The sequence below is a fragment of the Haliotis rufescens genome, unplaced genomic scaffold, assembly GCF_023055435.1.
Source record: "Haliotis rufescens isolate VD_foot unplaced genomic scaffold, xgHalRufe1.0.p SCAF_15, whole genome shotgun sequence".
In the NCBI taxonomy this organism is placed as follows: Eukaryota; Metazoa; Mollusca; class Gastropoda; order Lepetellida; family Haliotidae; genus Haliotis; species Haliotis rufescens.
Genome location: NW_025963835.1, coordinates 29,540,082 through 29,562,220, shown reverse-complemented (window position 1 = coordinate 29,562,220; position 22,139 = coordinate 29,540,082). Strand labels below are relative to the sequence as shown.

General features: G+C 44.5%; 1 protein-coding gene across 1 annotated transcript; it reads right to left on the bottom strand.

The window, feature by feature from the left end:
* Window positions 1-2,838: 2,838 nt before the first annotated feature.
* Window positions 2,839-21,154, bottom strand: LOC124140269 (TWiK family of potassium channels protein 18-like). The gene is made up of 3 exons (XM_048395875.1): window positions 21,074-21,154; window positions 19,437-20,157; window positions 2,839-5,927 (listed from the first exon to the last, which is right to left on the bottom strand). Exons 1-3 carry the CDS (start codon window positions 21,152-21,154, stop codon window positions 5,251-5,253), a joined length of 1,479 nt encoding a protein of 492 aa, XP_048251832.1. The 3' UTR covers window positions 2,839-5,250.
* Window positions 21,155-22,139: the final 985 nt, after the last annotated feature.

The following is a 22,139-nucleotide window of genomic DNA, read 5'->3' as shown; positions in this document are numbered from 1 at the left end:
GGCTAGAGACTGATGTCATGAGAGACAAGGTTGGGCGGCTAGAGACTGATGTCACGAGAGACAAATGTCGGGCTGAAGATTGATGTCATAAGAGACAAGGTCTGGTTAGAGACTGATGTCATGAGAGACAAGGTCGGGCTGAAGACTGATGTCATGAGAGACAAGGTCGTACTGAAGATTGATGTCATGAGAGACAAGGTCAGGCTGAAGAATGATGTCATGAGAGACAAGGTCGAGATAGAGAATGAAGCCATGAGAGACAAAGGTCGGGCTAGAGACTGATGTCATGAGAGACAAGGTCAGGCTGAAGAATGATGTCATGAGAGACAAGGACGGGCTAGAGACTGATGTCATGAGAGACAAGGTCGGGCTAGAGACTGATGTCATGATAGACAAGGCCAGGCTGAAGAATGATGTCATGAGAGACAAGGTCAGGCTGAAGAATGATGTCATGAGAGACAAGGTCGGGCGGCTAGAGACTGATGTCATGAGAGACAAGGTCGAGCTGAAGATTGATGTCATAAGAGACAAGGTCGGGCTAGAGACTGATGTCATGAGATACAAGGTCGGGCTGAAGATTGATGTCATGAGATACAAGGTCAGGCTGAAGAATGATGTCATGAGAGACAAGGTCGGGCGGCTAGAGACTGATGTCATGAGAGACAAGGTCGGGCTAGAGACTGATGTCATGAGAGACAAGGTCAGGCTGAAGAATGTCATGAGAGACAAGGTCGGGCTGAAGATTGATGTCATAAGAGACAAGGTCAGGCTGAAGAATGATGTCATGAGAGACAAGGACGGGCTAGAGACTGATGTCATGAGAGACAAGGTCGGGCTAGAGACTGATGTCATGAGAGACAAGGTCAGGCTGAAGAATGATGTCATGAGAGACAAGGACGGGCTAGAGACTGATGTCATGAGAGACAAGGTCGGGCTAGAGACTGATGTCATGAGAGACAAGGTCAGGCTGAAGAATGATGTCATGAGAGACAAGGTCGAGATAGAGAATGATGTCATGAGAGAAAAGATCTGGCTAGAGACTGATGCCATGCGAGACACGGTCTGGCTAGAGACTGTTATCATGAGAGACAAGGTCTGGCTAGAGATTGATGTCATGAGAGACAAGGTCGAGATAGAGAATGATGCCATGAGAGACAAGGTCGGGCTAGAGATTGATGTCATAAGAGACAAGGTCGGGCAAGAGACTGATGTCATGAGAGACAAGGTCGAGATAGAGAATGATGTCATGAGAGACAAGGTCGGGCTAGAGATTAATGTCATGAGAGACAAGGTCGAGATAGAGAATCATGTCATGAGAGACAAGGTCGGGCTGAAGAATGATGTCATGAGAGACAAGGTCGAGATAGAGAATCATGTCATGAGAGACAAGGTCGGGCTGAAGAGACAAGGTCGAGATAGAGAATGATGTCATGAGAGACAAGGTCTGGCTAGAGACTGATGTCATGAACGGCAAACGGATATTACGATATAGATGGACTAAATAGCTGGTTTCCGATACTTTTATTTGTGGCCATTGTTTGATTTCAAACCACGGACTAACGTTGGCAGTGGTGACCTCCGGTACCTTTCAAGTCAGAGATCACCTTGACTGGAATACCGACCATGAACGGTACCCGTAAATATCCGTGTTAAAATTGTGTCATAAAAGGCGGCAAGCAGGAATGCGTGATCAGGCTCGATTGATGCATGTCACTATATCTTCAATTGCGTAGATCGATGCTCATGTTGCCAATCACTCGGTTATTTACAGACCGCCGTCATAAAGCTGGAATATTGCTGAGTGCGGCGTTAAACAACAAACAAACAAACTCCATGTACGGGGAAAAGGGGGATCATTCATGCATTATCATGTATAATTAATGACAAAAATTCATTCAAGGAAATTGCATGAGGTCGGGACTGATTTTGATATTATGCAGTTCAGAGTATTACTTTTCCTTTTTGAAAGATCCACTTGTATACTGATTTCCCATCATATTAATAACGGAATTCGAATAATAATTTGATATGATATAATGCGAGATAGAGCGGACATTTGTTTGATGTGGCATACATGGAGGTAACTGTATGAATTGGTGCCATGTAAACTGATGAATATCACCCTGTTAATGGAGGTCGTGGCGATGATTTATTCAAAATCATAATGGTATTATGCTTGAGTTGACATCATTACGCCTGGAATGAACATTGACGATTATTTGCTTGACCCCCAAATGCACTTCATCCTTCAGTTGTAACTCTACATCAATGTGTATTCCCTTCGCAACATTAGCTATACAGCATAGGCAGCCAACTATGGCCCATTGTTCAGTTGCCCATTGCGTGAGTGTGTGAATGAGTTTGATTTAAAATTGTCATGCTGCATTAATTAGTATTTCTCTTATATGACCGCTGTCAGCTTACAATGTGTGCCCTAAGTGATGCAGGTCTTTCACGTTTACCACGAGTATGGTGCTGACAACCCTAGAAACATAACCGGGATTCGAACCCACGAATTTAAGTTTCCTGGCACGTCCATAGGGCTCAACCGTACCCACCACAAATGCAAATAAACTATTGATGTTTTCTTCTAGCCGGTACAGTGCTATTAATAGAAAGATAGTCAGAATTATACCATGTTAGATCAGGAGGTCGGGAACAGGTGATATCATGCAAGATCAGGAGGTCGTGAACAGGTGATATCATGCAAGATCAGGAGGTCGGGAACAGGCGATATCATGCAAGATCAGGAGGTCGGGAACAGGTGATATCATGCAAGATCGGGAGGTCGGGAACAGGTGATACCATGTAAGATCAGAAGGTCCAGAACAGGGTAATACCTTGTAAGATCAGGAGGTCGGGAACAGGTGATATCATGCAAGATCAGGAGGTCGGGAACAGGTGATATCATGCAAGATCAGGAGGTTGGGAAGAGGTGATATCATGCAAGATTAGGAGGTTGGGAACAGGGTAATACCATGTAAGATCAGGAGGTCGGCTACTGGGGATACTATGTAAGATCAGGAGGTCGGGAACAGGTGATATCATGCAAGGTCAGGAGATCGGGAACAGGATGATAAAAGTGTAAGATCAGGAGGTCGATAATATGTGATACCATGTAAGATCAGGAGGTCGGGAACAGGGTAATACCTTGTAAGATCAGGAGGTTGAGAACAGGGATATACCATGTAAGATCAGGAGGTTGGGAACAGGGCGATATCGTGTAAGAACAGGAGGTCGGGCATATGTCATATGTAAGGCCAGGAGGTCGGGAACATGGTGATATCATACCAGACAAGGAGGTTGGATACAGGTGATATATCATGTTTACAGATGTACTCACGAATATATATCCTGTTTATGTTTTGTCCGGATGCGTGATAGTGTGATTTGATTGTAAAATAGTAAGCACTCCAATGTAAGGAAGTTAGCACCACGTGACCTTCTGGGCAGATAATCTGTGTCTCGTGTAGACGAAATATGTGCCAAAGTTTGTCGTAACATCATGGATTATCAGATATATCAAATATCTACATCTGTACAACTAGTCATTATAACTCTACGACACACCTGTTCAAACAGCAAATGCGACCAGTTTGACAACGTTCTTTCCACACAAATCCTAACACGTCATCTATTAATCTGGAATCCTTCAGAATTTCCTATTGCCTCGCTCCTTGTGCACACCAGTTCACTGTGATATTCAAACTATCACTTCAGTTGTCCTTTTCTAGTTCTGTACGGTCGCTGTCTTCGCCATCCAGTATAACGCATGTGGTATTCACATGTCCGTCCGCCTCTCATTTGGGTTCAAGAATCACTTTCCTTCACAATGAGTAAACATCAAGAAACTCAACCAATCAAAAAGGATTAACCATCGCCTCAGATCGCAAACAATGACCCGAGACAAGGATAATGCCAGGTAACTATATCCAGGGCAACTGTCATCCAAGGTAAGCGTCGTCCTTGGTAACCATTTACTCTGGTATACATCGTCCGAGATGGACACTATCTCAGGCAATCTTCTAACTGGGCAAAAGGTTCCTATTTCCAAAGTAGGTAAACAACCAGCCCCTAGGCAACCATGTCAACGTGTGTCCACACCCTAGTGAACTACCACCAAGTGTACCTCTTGTCAGCCATGGCTTCGCGTGTAACCATCCCCTAGTCACCCCTCACCCCGTGTAACATCCCCTAGTCAACCATCACCCCGTCTAACCATCCCCTAGTCAACCATCACCCCGTGTAACCATCCCCTAGTCAACCATCACCCCGTCTAACCATCCCCTAGTCAACCATCACCCCGTGTAACCATCCCCTAGTCAACCATCACCCCGTCTAACCATCCCCTAGTCAACCATCACCCCGTGTAACCATCCCCTAGTCAACCATCACCCCGTCTAACCATCCCCTAGTCAACCATCACCCCGTCTAACCATCCCCTAGTCAACCATCACCCCGTCTAACCATCCCCTAGTCAACCATCACCCCGTGTAACCATCCCCTAGTCAACCATCACCCCGTCTAACCATCCCCTAGTCAACCATCACCCCGTCTAACCATCCCCTAGTCAACCATCATCCCGTCTAACCATCCCCTAGTCAACCATCACCCCGTCTAACCATCCCCTAGTCAACCATCACCCCGTCTAACCATCCCCTAGTCAACCATCACCCCGTCTAACCATCCCCTAGTCAACCATCACCCCGTGTAACCATCCCCTAGTCAACCATCACCCCGTCTAACCATCCCCTAGTCAACCATCACCCCGTGTAGCCATCCCCTAGTCAACCATCACCCCGTCTAACCATCCCCTAGTCAACCATCACCCCGTGTAACATCCCCTAGTCAACCATCACCCCGTGTAACCATCCCCTAGTCAACCATCACCCCGTCTAACCATCCCCTAGTCAACCATCACCCCGTCTAACCATCCCCTAGTCAACCATCACCCCGTCTAACCATCCCCTAGTCAACCATCACCCCGTCTAACCATCCCCTAGTCAACCATCACCCCGTGTAGCCATCCCCTAGTCAACCATCACCCCGTGTAACCATCCCCTAGTCAACCATCACCCCGTGTAGCCATCCCCTAGTCAACCATCACCCCGTCTAACCATCCCCTAGACAACTATCACCCCGTGTAGCATGCCCTAGTCAACCATCGCCCCGTCTAACCATCCCCTAGTCAACCATCACCCCGTGTAGCATCCCCGAGGCAACAGGTGCAGGATCTGGAATCTCCATCCTCTATTCCTTGTCCAGGATACCCAGCTTTATCCCCAACCAAGCAAACTTGGCCCGCACCTCCTCCTGCATCAGGTTAAAGCACATGGCGATAAGGGAGAGTCCGACCACAAGGTAGAACGCACAGATGATCAGCTTCTCTTGGCTGTCCCAGTCATCCGCCGCTCCAGCGGCCCCGGGGACATAGTCCCCGAAACCAATCGTGCTGAGTGTGATGAAGCAGAAGTAAGACCCAATCAGGTAGTCCCACCCCTCCCAATTGGAGAATATCAAAGCACCACCAAATATATATATAACTATTATCATAAGACTGACAAACATCGGTACTCTCACTGGGTCTTCCTTTTGAGACTTCTGTTCTTCCTCAACCATCACAGCCACATCCGTCCCCTCCCCTTCTACCACAGTCTTCCCTCGGAGAGGGTTCTCTTCCTCCGAGTCACCTGACTTCCGGTATCGTATCCTTGCGGAATATGATTTGGATCGTGCTGCACGTGCTTGTGGTGGGCAGCAGAGCCACATGAGACCGATGCAGATTTGTTTGTACAAACACCGGAAGCAGTCTCCCATGAAACTGCCGAGGTTGGCGAGACACAGCAATGTGAGTGGGATTCCGATCAGGGCATACAGCATGGTTACCAGCTGGCCGTACATTGTCTTGGGGGCAATGTGTCCGTAACCTGAAAATATAGACGAACTTGGTTTGTAAATGAGCAAAAATTGAGCAGAATTGCGGCGCCTTGAAAGACGAAATATGTCTGAAGTAAAGGTTCAAAAGCGCAAACGGTGTCCACTTCCTGTACCCCTAATTACACACACACACACATACACACACACACGTGTCAGAGGTGCCACACACATCACACACATATATTCGTATACATTATATCCCTTGTCATAATGATTACAGTGTATTATGTTAATACACTCATGAAAAGAGTTTATGAATAATGGTTGATACTGAAGGAGTGCTGATAACATGCCTTAACATCCCGAGCGCAATTGAGGAATCACGCGAATGTACTGCACCGCCCTATTCTGCTCCGATGCGACCCGACCTGACGGGCTCTGACCTGCCCTGCATCGCCACACCCTTCACCGACCCGAGCTACCCTGATCCATCCTGACCCACCCTGTATCGCCCAACCATACCCCGACTTCCGCCGCCCTGACCTGTGCTACATCGCCCCACCATGCTCCGATTCGAGCCGCCCTGACCCGCCCTGTATCGCCCCACCATGATCCGATTCGAGCCGCCCTGACCCGCCCTGTATCGCCCCACCATGATCCGAATCGAGCCGCCCTGACCCGCCATGTATCGCCCAACCATACCCCGACTTCCGCCGCCCTGACCTGTCCTACATCGCCCCACCATGCTCCGATTCGAGCCGCCCTGACCCGCCCTGTATCGCCCAACCATACCCCGACTTCAGCCGGCCTGACCTGCCCAACATCGCCTCACCATGATCCGATTCGAGCCGCCCTGACCTGCCTTGCGACGCTCCACCATGCCCCGTCCGAGCCGCCCTGACCTGCCTTGCATTGCACTACAATGCCCCAAACCGAGCCGCCCTGACCTGCCCTGACCTGCCCTGACCTGCCCTGCATCGTCCCACCCTTTCCCCACCCGAGCCGCCCTGACTTGACTCACATCACCTTGACCTGCCCCGACCCACCCTGCCTTGATCAGAGCCGCCCTGTCCTGCCCTGGTTAGCATTTGCTCCTTTATAGTGAAAATTGGTGGACATTTGAAGACTCATTGCATGAAATAAACGATACATTGCCCGACATAAAACTGCGATTAATATACTCAACAAGTTGATGCTAAATGACACGTGATGGGGTCACGTTGGACTCAGCTCACGAATAAGAGATGAGTATAGTATTACCGTGGTTATCAGTTATGAATTGACCACAAATTGAGTCCGGTGCCCTGCTGAGCACGGTTGAATGGAGTTGACGTATCATCAAAGACGTATCAGTCCTGTTATACATCCATCACACTGCCCAGGGGTCACACGTGTCTCGCGGAAATCAATGGTAATCAATCAGCTTACGCAGTTACGTCCCCTTCATTGCACAGATCATTCGAATGTGATACCAGCTGAATGACGTCAAATTGATGATGGTTAATATATTGAGGGGTATGTAACTTTACTCTGGACAGCCTTCTTATATTCAGCGAAGTTTCGGGCAGTTTCTGTCATACACATGTTTGTCCACTTCGTGCAGCAATTGACCGCCTATACTCACTGATATATTTACATACCACCCGGACATTCAGATACGTCGACAACTTCGGGATCAACGAACTCCCCTGATCTTTATCCAATATTCGTTATTCAAATATACAAACTAAAACATTAAGTATCACCACTATTGGATAAGTAAAGGATTTTGTTTGTGTTATACATGATATCCATGGCTGTCTCTACCTACGTGTATCTGGCCCACATGTAACAGACACGTACAGTATACAACAGCAAGCAGAACCAAACATCAGCATATAACAGTAAGCAGAATCAAACATCAGTATACAACAGTAAGCAGAATCAAACATCAGCATATAACAGCAAGCAGAACCAAACATCAGCATATAACAGTAAGCAGAACCAAACATCAGCATATAACAGTAAGCAGAATCAAACATCAGTATACAACAGTAAGCAGATCCAAACATCAGCATACAACAGCAAGCAGAACCAAATATCAGCATACAACAGTAAGCAGAACCGAACATCAGTATACAGAAGCAAGCAGAACCAATCATCAGCATACAACAGCAAGCAGCATCAAACATCAGCATGCAACAGCAAGCAGAACCATACATCAGCAAACAACAGTAAGCAGAACCAAACATCAGCATGCAACAGCAAGCAGAACCAAACATCAGCATACAACAGCAAGCAGAACCAAACATCAGTATACAACAGCAAGCAGCTCCAAACATCAGTATACAACAGTAAGCAGATCCAAACATCAGCATACAACAGCAAGCAGAACCAAACATCAGCATACAACAGTAAGCTGAACCAAACATCGTTATACAACAGCAATCAGTTCCAAACATCAGTATACAACAGCAAGCAGAACCAAACATCAGCATACAACAGTAAGCAGAACCAAACATCAGTATACAATAGCGAGCAGCACCAAACATCAGTATACAACAGCAAGCAGAACCAAACATCAGTATACAACAGCAAGCAGAACCAAACATCAGTATACAACAGCAAGCAGAACCAAACATCAGTATACAACAGCAGTCAGCTCCAAACATCAGTATACAACAGCAAGCAGGACCAAACATCAGTATACAATAGCGAGCAGCACCAAACATCAGTATACAACAGCAAGCAGAACCAAACATCAGTATACAACAGCAAGCAGAACCAAACATCAGCATACAACAGCAATCAGCTCCAAATATCAGTATACAACAGCAAGCAGGACCAAACATCAGTATACAATAGCGAGCAGCACCAAACATCAGTATACAACAGCAAGCAGAACCAAACATCAGTATACAACAGCAAGCAGAACCAAACATCAGTATACAACAGCAAGCAGAACCAAACATAGTATACAGCAGCAAGCAGAACCAAACATCAGTATACAACAGCAAGCAGAACCAAACATCAGTATACAACAGCAAGCAGAACCAAACATCAGTATACAACAGCAAGCAGAACCAAACATCAGTATACAACAGCAAGCAGAACCAAACATCAGCATACAACAGCAATCAGCTCCAAATATCAGTATACAACAGCAAGCAGGACCAAACATCAGTATACAATAGCGAGCAGCACCAAACATCAGTATACAACAGCAAGCAGAACCAAACATCAGTATACAACAGCAAGCAGAACCAAACATCAGTATACAACAGCAAGCAGAACCAAACATAGTATACAGCAGCAAGCAGAACCAAACATCAGTATACAACAGCAAGCAGAACCAAACATCAGTATACAACAGCAAGCAGAACCAAACATCAGTATACAACAGCAAGCAGAACCAAACATCAGTATACAACAGCAAGCAGAACCAAACATAGTATACAGCAGCAAGCAGAACCAAACATCAGTATACAACAGCAAGCAGAACCAAACATCAGTATACAACAGCAAGCAGAACCAAACATCAGTATACAACAGAAAGCAGAACCAAACATCAGTATACAACAGCAATCAGTTCCAAACATCAGTATACAACAGTAAGCAGAACCAAACATCAGTATACAACAGCAAGCAGAGCCAAACATGAGTATACAACAGTAAGCAGAACCAAACATCAGTATACAACAGCAAGCAGAGCCAAACATGAGTATACAACAGCAAGCAGAACCAAACATCAGTATACAACAGTAAGCAGAACCAAACATCAGTATACAACAGCAAGCAGAACCAAACATCAGTATACAACAGCAAGCAGAACCAAACATCAGTATACAACAGCAAGCAGAACCAAACATCAGCATACAACAGCAATCAGCTCCAAATATCAGTATACAACAGCAAGCAGAACCAAACATAGTATACAGCAGCAAGCAGAACCAAACATCAGTATACAACAGCAAGCAGAACCAAACATCAGCATACAACAGCAATCAGCTCCAAACATCAGTATACAACAGCAAGCAGAACCAAACATAGTATACAGCAGCAAGCAGAACCAAACATCAGTATACAACAGCAAGCAGAACCAAACATCAGTATACAACAGCAAGCAGAACCAAACATCAGTATACAACAGCAAGCAGAACCAAACATCAGTATACAACAGCAAGCAGAACCAAACATAGTATACAGCAGCAAGCAGAACCAAACATCAGTATACAACAGCAAGCAGAACCAAACATCAGTATACAACAGCAAGCAGAACCAAACATCAGTATACAACAGAAAGCAGAACCAAACATCAGTATACAACAGCAATCAGTTCCAAACATCAGTATACAACAGTAAGCAGAACCAAACATCAGTATACAACAGCAAGCAGAGCCAAACATGAGTATACAACAGTAAGCAGAACCAAACATCAGTATACAACAGCAAGCAGAGCCAAACATGAGTATACAACAGCAAGCAGAACCAAACATCAGTATACAACAGTAAGCAGAACCAAACATCAGTATACAACAGCAAGCAGAACCAAACATCAGTATACAACAGCAAGCAGAACCAAACATCAGTATACAACAGCAAGCAGAACCAAACATCAGTATACAACAGCAAGCAGAACCAAACATCAGTATACAACAGCAAGCAGAACCAAACATCAGTATACAACAGCAAGCAGAGCCAAACATGAGTATACAACAGCAAGCAGAACCAAACATGAGTATACAACAGCAAGCAGAACCAAACATCAGTATACAACAGCAAGCAGAACCAAACATCCCCAACAGCCGCATAGAGCAGCATGCAGTTATATTTAGCAACATTGTCTGAAGTCGTGTCTGACCCTGCTTTGGTAGGTTTCATCGCTGAAATATTACAATTATTGGTGGATTCTAGACGTCATTCGTATCAAAGCCGTTGTTGGATATAAATGTTGATTTAGCGTATGTTAGAAGAAAACCACTAAATATGTAAATAGAGAAAAGCATTCACAATTCTAGTATTTGACCGCGTCTGTCATTGAGAGCAACCCCGAGATGATAACGTCTAGTTTCCAAATCGTGCGGCATTGGATACGGACACAACAAATATGCCATGTAGTATTTTTAAACGATTATCATCATTGCCTTCAAAGACTGATAAAAGTCAATATCATTTTTCTGCAAATGTTATTCTTTCACGAACAGAATATTACGAAATATTAGAAACAACAGATTTTAGATATTAGGATTTATTCTTTTAAGTCTAAGGAGAGAATTATAACCTTACACATTCTTTTGTAGTAAGTAGCTAAGTTATATCAACTTGTTTGTCACCAAAATATCACAATCGAATGTGTAAGTTGATTTTTATATATTACGAAGGGATTCTAAAGAACAAACAATTAAGTTTTGGAGGCCAATTCTATTGTTTAACTTAATATCCGATTTCCCGCAAGTGTTCGAGTGCAGGTGGGATGATTATTGCACTATAATAGCGACGTTTGTCTCACTCGCTCACTCACTCACTCACTCACTCACTAGCTTATATTAGCATGTCAAAAGATATCAGCAGTTTTGTACAGTATACAAAGCCCGACAATTCTAAACAGTTTACCTAATAGACTGTCATTTCTTCTCTAATCGTGTTTTTCAAGCCAGGAGGTGTAAAGTCAATACTAACGTCTCGAGTGCTGGCGTTCATCTCTAAATCGCATTCTCCGGACGACTGTTTACTTTAAATTTCAACCGAGCTCCAGCGCTTAGACAGAGCAAAACTTCCCAGAAGACCATTCATAGGAAATTGGTGCTATATTTAGTTCCGAGCGTTGGGTAGTGTGTGTAAGATTAATCTGATAACTCTAACCTTATTCTTGACATAAACACTTGGCGAAAACGAGCCGGGCTGGACAAGCGGAGACGAGCGCGTGTCGTAACCACTATTATCTGCACGGAAATGAAAATACGACAAGGGTCATTTTCCCCAATCTCACACCCTTGCAGAGACATCAAGAGAGCTTCGTAAACAAAATGGAGACGTCTTTTATCTTACATTTTTTTTCAATTATGGATTATTTGTTTAGATGGCGATTATTACGTAACCCCTCAAATCGAGATCGCGTGTAGCACGAGATCACTCTTCAACGCTGGAGGTACCGGGGATCACGTCTAAAACTGATTAACCAATTGCCATGCTTCCCGACAACCCGAGCACGTGTTCCTAACGTAATCAGAGTTCATCGATATTTATAGCTTTCCTTTTCATCTCCCAGCTAGTCACCACAATCATTCAAGAATTATCAAACTCTATTTATCTAGGAAACGATATTTTTGGTTGGTTTTCTTCATATTTGAAAAAGAAACCGTTTCCTGAGATTCCAATTTCCCAGGTATTTGAACTTTATATTTAGGTTTAAGAATCTTATGTTATAGTGCAAAGACAGTTTTCGACTGACTGACATTTAAAAGTCGCTTGGATATCCTGTTTAAATTTATATTAGAACAAGTTCAAAGGATTTGGTTTGACGTATTTTTGCAATGTATCCTTGAAATGTGGTCAAAGCCAATAGAGTACGTCAGACTGACTATACGTCAACGCACTGTCACACTGGAAAGTGATAATTATCCCTATTCCTCTACGGGATCACGATAGTATGAATTTACAACAACACGGGCGTATTTTTTTAAAGGTAACATGAGCATCTGGAGATATTCCGTCAATGGTTCTTCATGTGTACTTGCTATCAAGTCGCGTCCTTGTTTCGTGTAACTTGACGAGCTTGGTTACACTTTTTTTATGCTGACTTTGCTAAAATAGTCTTGTCGTTGTGACGGCCTTCACAACTACACCTGGGACATCTGACTCCTAAAAAGCAGATTGAAGGGTTCCATTGTAAATCGATATGTGATCTGAGTATGTTGGGGCGGTGGGGTTCCCTGGTGGTTAAAGGGTTCACCCGTCATGCCCGCAGGCCTGGCTCGAGGCTCCATGGTTCATTCTGACCATGTTTCTACCTTCTAGGTTTGTCAGCGCCATACCCCTGCTGGTGGGTTTCACCAAAGTGGGAAACATTTAAGACCCGCATCACTTCGGGCTGTCACACTGTGATGTTACTGGAATACTGTTCAATGTGGCAGTAAACCTCACTCACTCACTCACTCACTCACTCACTCACAGTTAAACGTCCTGTAATACCATACATGGTTCATTCATTAGCGACCCTGGGTAACATGGCACAACAATATTGCTGGGTGATCTGATCGCTTCTCGGGAACATTATATTAACGAGATTTACTGACGGCAGAATTGTCATACTAAATGAGCTTTATAGCATCATAACATGCTGATGTTATTACCATCCTACTGATGCAAGATATCCTCTAGGGCAGTTATCACGGATGTTTCAGAGGTAGACCAATGCAAACATTGTGAGATCAAAGATCAAAAATCGTTTGTGATAAAATCTGCTACTAAACCACCATCCTGGCCTTAAGGTAACAAGGAAGCCGATGTGATTCCGGAATTGACATAGCGTGACCCTACAAACAATATGACAGATGAATGGAGAAATATTTCTTGTTGATGAACACGCTGGTCATAACGCCGGCGATCACAGGGACACTGCACACGGACGTTTTATGATGACGACAGCTTGGAAATGTAAAAATAATGTTCAGGATGTTTTTAGTCATTTTAACTCGGAACAGAACTACACAGGCACCATTTGGCCTTCCGCCGCCTCGATGATTGACCTTGGCCACCTTGATGGATTGGTAGGATTGGCTGGGAGAACTGGACATGATTGACTGATGCCGCTGCCTCAATGGAAAGTAAGGATTAGCTATTGCCAATTTCTCAAGGGTTGGGACGGATTGACTGTTGCCCTTTTCTCAATGTAAAAAAGGATTGGCTTTTGTTAGTGCTTCCAGGTTGGGCAGGATTGGCTATTGCTAGTGCTTCCAGGTTGGGCAGGATTGACAATTACCGCCTCCTCGATGACTGGGCGTGATTGACTGTTGCCACTGCCACAGTGGCAAGAAATGATTGGCTATTTCCAATGCCTTAAACGTTGGACAAGATTGACAATTACCGCCTTCTCGAGGAATGGACATGATTAACCGTTGCCACTGCCTCAAAAGTTGGCCAGGATTGACAAATACCTCCTCGAGGACTTGACATGTTTGACTGTTGTCACCATATCGGAGGTTAGACAGGGTTAACTGTTGTTACCATCTCGGAGCTTTGACAGGGTTAACTGTTGCCACTGCTTCATTGGCAAGAAAGGATTGACTATTCTCACCACCCCCAGGCCTGGAAGAAAGTAACTGATGAAACCTGCCTCAAGGATTTGCAAGATTAATTGCACTAAACAAAAGCACTGGACAGGGCTGACTGTCGAACACCGCATTAAGCGTAGTTCACTTCCGGGGAGTAATGTTTGATATCGGTTACAAATGATTACGGGGGAAAAGGGCAAATTAATCTTCGCAAGTGCCTCTAAATAAACCATGCTGCGCCCGACATGAGGCAGGACGGACGTGCATGTCCAAGTCCCATAAACACAGGAGCCGGCGCAACAGCCAGTCACAACACCTAGCGACAACCACTATCTGAGCATCGGCCTCGCGATCGCGTAGAACCATGATACCATCGGGGTTAGGCGTTGATGGTATCGTCCTGCGGCAGTCAGTCAACAGCTAAAACATACGGTTATTTGATGGTGTTTTTGCAGTAGGAATTACTTCATGTTTCTTTTATAAAGCCTCAATCACTTCCGCTTGCTTTTCCACATATAACACCCCATGACATATGATTTAGACTGGTCTAAGCACAAGCTATTCGTTGATTATACGGTGGGTAGTTATATAACGCAAAAATGGTTTGATGTCTTTTTAAGCCTTAACATCAAAGGGTTGCCACAATCACGTGACACATAGCGTGGCTACCCTAATTTTGCAGGATGAATAAAAGCTGGATTTTTTTTAAAACGGAAAGAAACGTTCGTAATTGGTCGCTCATCTTCGCCCGACAGTGTGTAACACGGCGTGTGTTTGACTGTGGTGGACGTACTGCTTGACCAGTTGACCATTTCACCAATTTACCAGTGAATGCTGCAGGATTGTGCACATCGAATAGGGTGAGAGTTCCAGGGCTTAAACGTATGGACAGAGTTTGTTTGACATATGAATGTTCGTTTGTTGCTTTACGTCGCACTCAGCAAAATTCGAGCTATAGGTCGGCGGTCTGTAAATAATCGAGTCTGGTCCAGACAATTCAGTGATTGAAATCATGAGCATGATCCACGCAACTGGGATACAATGACATGCATCAACCAAGTCAGCAAGCCTGACCACCCAATCCCGTTAGTCGTCTTTCCCGACAAGCATGGGTTGATGAAGACCTATTCTACCCCGGAACTACACGTGTCCATGGACAGAGGGATGAACAGAGGGATACACTGAACGCATTGAACATCGCAATAATAATAATCTTTAAGGTCGGCATATTACTGACACACGCACATCCTGTGACTGACAAACTAGTAAGTACAACACGTGACTGACACAAGAGCATCATGGGATCGACACACGTACAGACTAGATTTTCACGTTGTGTGAGTTCCTTGAAGTATGATACTTCATAGAGTAAGGGTCAAACTGTATGAACGTATATCAAGCAATTTACCACGAATTATATAGTTCTAAAAACAGTTTTATTTAGTCTACGTGTGACTTCCGGTTAACACTGACAGCCATACAACAGCCATCTGTATCGTGGAATAAAGTAGTTCCTCAAAAGCAGAGGTGACATGGGCGTATTTTTGTTAACATTGTTCTACCGAGACATCTTTTGTAGTTTGTTTGCAACAAATACATTCAAACAATATCATCATTAGATGAGAAAGGTCTGTTGTAAATTCATAGATTGCTGTAGACAGTATCTGTCAGCCTGGACACGGATCGAGTCGATGCTACGGTAGTTTGGATGTGTATTTCTTCGGTTCGTTCACTTGGATGGGTCGCAGCGAGGAAATATGTTAACGATCATGCATTGAAACACTCTGACTTTTCTCAATGTATACTAAAACGTTGAGTTCAAGATTAAATGGTCCAAATGATCAGAAACAACGCTTCTGTATGTATTCGTGCAAGGGAATTCCAAGGGATTTCCCCAGAAAAGTGGAAATAGTCCGTCAGTGTTTACGTCATTTCAAGAACACAGTGTCTTGAAAAACGTATGAACGTCCAACTGTGGCGTTCATATCCTTATGAACGTCATTTTCGCGACCATGTGACCGGCCGCTCGTCCAGTGCAAAATCGTATATCGTGTAAACTTCACATTGAAAAAACACAATATCCGTCATTCATTTATACTAACATAACATTTTCTATTGACATAGGGGCGGTCGGGTAGCCTAGTGGTTAAAGCGTTCGCTCGTCACATCGAAGACCCGGTTCGATTCCCGACGGGTACAATGTGTGAAGCCCATTTCTGGTATCCCCCGCCGTGATATTGCTAAAAGTGGCGTAAAACCACACTCACTCACTCACTCTATTGACCTAACTAAATCTGCAAGGCAACCAGCATGAGTAACGACCAGCAATAACCACTCGTACAACTCCTGTTTACGACCTCTACCATCCAGACAACCTAACATGTACCGGCGATAACGACTTGTACCACCGAGGCAGCTAGTCCTGCTTCAGATATATGCCTGCAAATACGACGTCTGCCATCAAGACAACCGGTCATGTGTGCGACACTTGAAGCGACATGTACCGGTAAGGCCAACCGGTCTTTCTCATGTACCAGTAATTACGACATGTACAATCAAGGAAACTAGTGCTGCTCTTTGTACCAGTAATTACGACATGTACCATCAAGGATCTGGTCCTGCTCTTTGTACCAGTAATTACGACATGTACCATCAAGGATCTGGTCCTGCTCTTTGTACCAGTAATTACGACATGTACCATCAAGGAGACTGGTCCTGCTCTTTGTACCAGTAATTACGACATGTACCATCAAGGAAACTGGTCCTGCTCTTTGTACCAGTAATTACGACATGTACCATCAATGCAACTGGTCATGCTCATTGTACCAGTAATTACGACATGTACCATCAATGCAATTGGTCATGCTCATTGTACCAGTTATTACGACATGTACCATCAAGGAAACTGGTGCTGCTCATTGTACCAGTTATTACGACATGTACCAACAAGGCAACTGGTCCTGCTCATTGTACCAGTAATTACGACATGTGCAATCAAGGAAACTGGTGCTGCTCATTGTACCAGTAATTACGACATGTACCATCAATGCAACTGGTCCTGCTCATTGTACCAGTAATTACGACATGTACCATCAATGCAACTGGTCCTGCTCATTGTACCAGTATTTACGACATGTACCATCAAGGAACCTAGGCCTGCCCACTGTACCGGTAATTACGGCATGTACCATCAAGGCAACTGGTCTTGATAACGACATTACCATCTTGGCCACTCGTCCTGTTCACGACATGTACCAGAAATTACAACAAGTACGATCAAGGAAATGCTCTTGATTACGACACCACCATCCAGGCAACTAATCCTGATTACGACATGCACCAGTCTGTTAGGCGCAATAAGTACCTCTCAATGGCGGCATTAAGAACCAGGTCATCAGAAAAAGATGAAAACATACGCAATCAGTGCGAGGGACTGGCTCCCAATCCCTATAGTAAGAGATCAATAGCAACTCCACTCTGCAAGACGTTGTACTGATGCGCTATCTAACGACCACCATAATATGTGTACTTGACTCGTGTTTTTTTGTCCCTTTGATAGGTTGCTGGAATACATCGGAACTTGCCGACAAAGCTCTGGCGAGGTTTTTGCATTACTAACGACAATTGCTACTGGTTAATAGCCAATAAATACTGGCACTAATCATGACACATACATCTTTATATCGGTAACGTCTCATACATATCCAGGGAACTTTTTCTTCTGACGATACCAGACCAGAATCAATTTACAGACGCCATAAAACACGTTTACTCCTTCACAAACGCTTTACAGCTCTTCATAAAATGCCATTGGAATGGAATATCTATATGCTTAAAGCCGTATAGAATTGATAAGAACACCCCTGCAAGAGTGATGGTGTTAACGCTATGTTTCCATACGGCCCACTTGAAGTTTTTCGTCAGTGTAACTAGTTGATAGGAAAACGCTACGATTCCACTATCCATTACTTCCGTTCTGAGAACAATAGCGGTCGGAGTATAGCGGCGCTGCACATGTAATACTGTCATTAAATGAGAATCACGTCGTTCAGGAACATTGCACATTGTACACCTCTATAGTTACAATGTTATATTTCAGACGCAAACATATTGATTAAGCATTATTTCCATGTTGGTTTTCTTCTCTGATAAAGGGGATATTTTTGGAAGACTCGTAAATATGGGTAAGGTGCGGCTTCGGGAAATAATTTACACTGCAATTGTGGTAACAAAAATGTGAAACTTGCTTTGAACTATTCGCGTAGGTCTGTGCTTGTAAATGTAGCACATGGAATTATGTCCTTAAGCTATTTACAGTTATTTCTTCACACCCCCTTCACAGGGCGATTCGTTTGTACACAAGCCAATATGGCGCCCTGGTGTCGGGACATAGCTGAAGGACATGAAGGTGGTATACAGGGATGGATTTCCTCGTATATATCAGGAAACTCAAACCCGGTGGCTGCTTGTGTGGAAAGTCTCAAGTACCTACTTTGCCATGGTAACAGCTATCCCGGGGTGCAGGCTAGCAACACCTACAGGTGGCCATGTTTCATTGTTGTAAACATAAACTCTGCATTCTTACCTCTCTAATTCGGACCCTGTACATACTGATCTCTCTACACACTGACCCCTCCATATTGTTACCCCTAAAATTACGGACCCCCTAAAATTTGACCCTTCTACATAATGTCCCTCTAGATACTGAACCCTCTTCGTTCTGACATTGGCAATAATAGTAAGCCCTCTACATTTGACCTCTTTCGATACTGACCCCTCTACATGTTGACCCCTTACGACTTGACCCTTTCTTCATTTTGACGCTTTTCGACTTGACCCCTCTACATTTGGACCCATTTCGATTCTGTATATGAAACTACATATTAAACCCCCTTGATGAACGTATCAACTCTCGTTAAGGAGAATGCAAATGATTCAAGTATTCCTTTGAGGCAAACCAGTATCAGGTTAGTTGTCCGTATCTAAATGAAGCAAGTCTAGATTTTCTTAACCTCCCATCTTACTGAGGCTCACTTCGGATTGTCTAGTCCAGATTCGATTATTTACAGACCGCCGTCATATGGCTGGACTGTTGTTAAGTGCGACGTTAAGCAACAAACAAACACACACACACACACACACACACACACACACACACACACACACACACACACACACACACACACACACACACACACACACACACACACACACACAAACAAACAAACAAACAAACAAACAAACAAACACTTAATGAATACGTATCGTCATCGTTGTCTGGGTATTTTGCACAATGTTGCGACTCACCAATTGTTGTGATGACCGTCACCGAGTAAAGAAGAGCCCCCGCAAACGACCACTGTAGTTCCCCTTCCCCATCCTTGCCGTCCCATCCCTTCTCCTTGGTCGCTGTGTACACCTGTTTCTGGAAAGCCTTCAACACATCATCGGCCAGTTGAGTCCAGTTACCCTCATACAACACATTGAGATCTACAGTCAGGTTCCACAGCGCAAGCACCTGCTGCTTGCGGTTAGCCGCCATGTTGTTTCTCTCCACTACTTCCGACGGAGCCTCCAACTTCATGAAGATGAATCCACCCAACACTGAATAAGCCACTACTAACGAACACAAGCCTATATGTGAAAATACGAAAGTCGTGAAACGTTTACAACACACTACACACGACTTCTTGTCAGACGGTTGCCTTGTCTTTCTGGATTTCTTTGATGGACAGCACGAACAACACCCTGTGCTTTTTTCGGTTCCAGAATCCGGTTCCGTTTCCGGTTCCGATTCCGTACCCGCAACTTTGTCTCCAGTTTTGCAACAGCAACAGCAGCTGCAGCAGCCATTACAACACTTTTTCTTCTTTTTCTTCTTGTCCCTTTTACGGGGTTTTCGTATGGGTCTATTGACGGTCCCGGCATTGGAAGCCACCAATTGTTGTCGCAGAGCGCCGGGTTGCTCTACGACCGGTGTTTCGTTTTCGCTGTGATTCTCAATTTTGAAAAATCTCCGAAATACACACTCTCACCAAAAATAGAACATACACGCACCGTGTGAGATTTTCACATGAATCCCATTAATATGTATCCCATCCAAGGTAAAACAAGGCTTTGTTATTCCCGACATTGCATATCTGCAGGATCATCCCAGCTACACAGGGGTCAATAAAGCCCCTAACATCCTCGGGTAGGGAATACTTATCCAGCTCACAATAAACCACACGAGTGAATGGCACGCAACGCAATATCAATTATTTAGTTCCTTTGGCACTGTGTAAACTTTTCGGAACCAGCAACCCACGAGCTTTCATAAGTTAACGCCAATTTGCTAATGTTTTAAAGTTATAAATTCCCCTTCCGTATCTGGGATGCTCACTTTGACTTCGATTTTGGAACATTCACTTTGACGTCACTGGCTGGACGATCTCCCTGATGTCATCACTTGGGATGGTGTTGAATACGTTTGCGTGCGCTGTCGTAAACGATGACGCTGTTCCATGAGACGTTGCACATGTAAGCTTCACATCACTGAAACATACAGACACATTGTTACAAACGAATTCATGTAGGTGAATAATACATACTAGACATCGAGCAAAACTTATGCCTTTGTTTAACGCCACACCAAGCACAATTCCAGCTATAAACGGCAACCTGTAAATAATCGAGTCTGGACCAGGCAATCCAGTGACTGATATGTCGAAAAAAATCATTCAAGTCACCGAGCCTGATCCCCGATCAATTTGGTCGCCTTTTACGATCAGCATAGGTTTCTGAGGACCTGTTCTAACCCAGAATCTCTACGGGCGGCTGATGGATGTACATATATGACACGGTTAAATATCTAATCCTGTCTTACAATCATAGACTTTCTCCCTAACTACCATGGTTCCCTGATCGCCCCAGCGCCTGCAAAACGATGCGCTAATGTTCTCTACCAAGACGTGGCCTGATGAAGCACTGGAGGATGCTCCCTGATAGTATCGCAGTACATTGTCCGTTAACATCCCCATCCTCATCCCTATCGCTTTAATTACACAACCCGGACACCGCTTGGTACAACCAAACATCATAAAACTGCAATCTCTCAACAAACTGGCCCTGCGCTTATCGTGCGATCGAACACTGTAACCGTGAGGTACCAAGTAAACCCACCCTCGATAATATCCGGGTCTCGCTTGAACCTGAGCGAGTCTACAAGACTATCATAAGTTTGCCTTCTACAGCAAATATCATTATTGTCTCTAGAGATTCTGCATCAAGTGCTTGAACCTCCTCTCGTAAATGCCGTGAGTACTTTTCAATTGAAGTTAATACACAGCATCACTGAAGCAGCACGCGGTTCCACTGTCCACTGAAAGGATCTCTCTCCGACCGCTGATGGTCACTGTCGAGGGGCAATCAATACAACTCGGCTGTAACTGATTCTCATCAAAGAAATACATTCCTTTGAGCGGAACTACTTATTCATACAGTAGCTAAGCCGGTGTCAAAGATTACTGCTTGCCTGGACACTTACACGTGTATGTAAAACGCTTAACGACCCCGCTGATGTTGGTAGTAGATGCTTTAGTGTGGTTTCATGTGTGGTTAAACGTCTTGGAACAAACGTCTTCCCACCAATAGTACAGATGTGACATATACTGCAGCACTTGATTGACTCACTGACTCGCTGACAGATGTACTGTAGGACTTAATTGAGATGCTACGATATGAGTGAGTGAGTGAGTTGGGTTTAACGCCGCTTTTAACAGTATTACAGTTATATCGCGGCGTGTCAGCTTAATGTGAGAGGAAAGCCCGAAGTGATGCAGGTCTCAGACGTTTACCACTTCGGTGAAACCCACGAGCACGGGTATGGTGCTGACAAACCTAGAAACATAATCGAGGCGAACTGGGATTCGAACCCACAATCATAGGTTTCTGGCGTGCCCAAGGGACGCAACTCTGCATAGCGAATCGCGGCGCCTTAGACAACTGGGCCAACCGTGCCCCCCTGCTACG

What these genes read in the sequence shown, in the direction of transcription:
- LOC124140269 (XM_048395875.1), bottom strand. Translation starts at nt 21,154, where the DNA reads ATGAGGATGGGGATGTTAACGGACAATGTACTGCGATACTATCAGGGA. An exon ending in CTTCATCAGGCCACGTCTTG is followed by an intron (nt 20,158 to 21,073) that starts GTAGAGAACATT and finishes TTTTGGTGAGAG; the next exon opens with TGTGTATTTCGGAGATTTTT. An exon ending in GACGGTCATCACAACAATTG is followed by an intron (nt 5,928 to 19,436) that starts GTGAGTCGCAAC and finishes CTATATTTTCAG; the next exon opens with GTTACGGACACATTGCCCCC.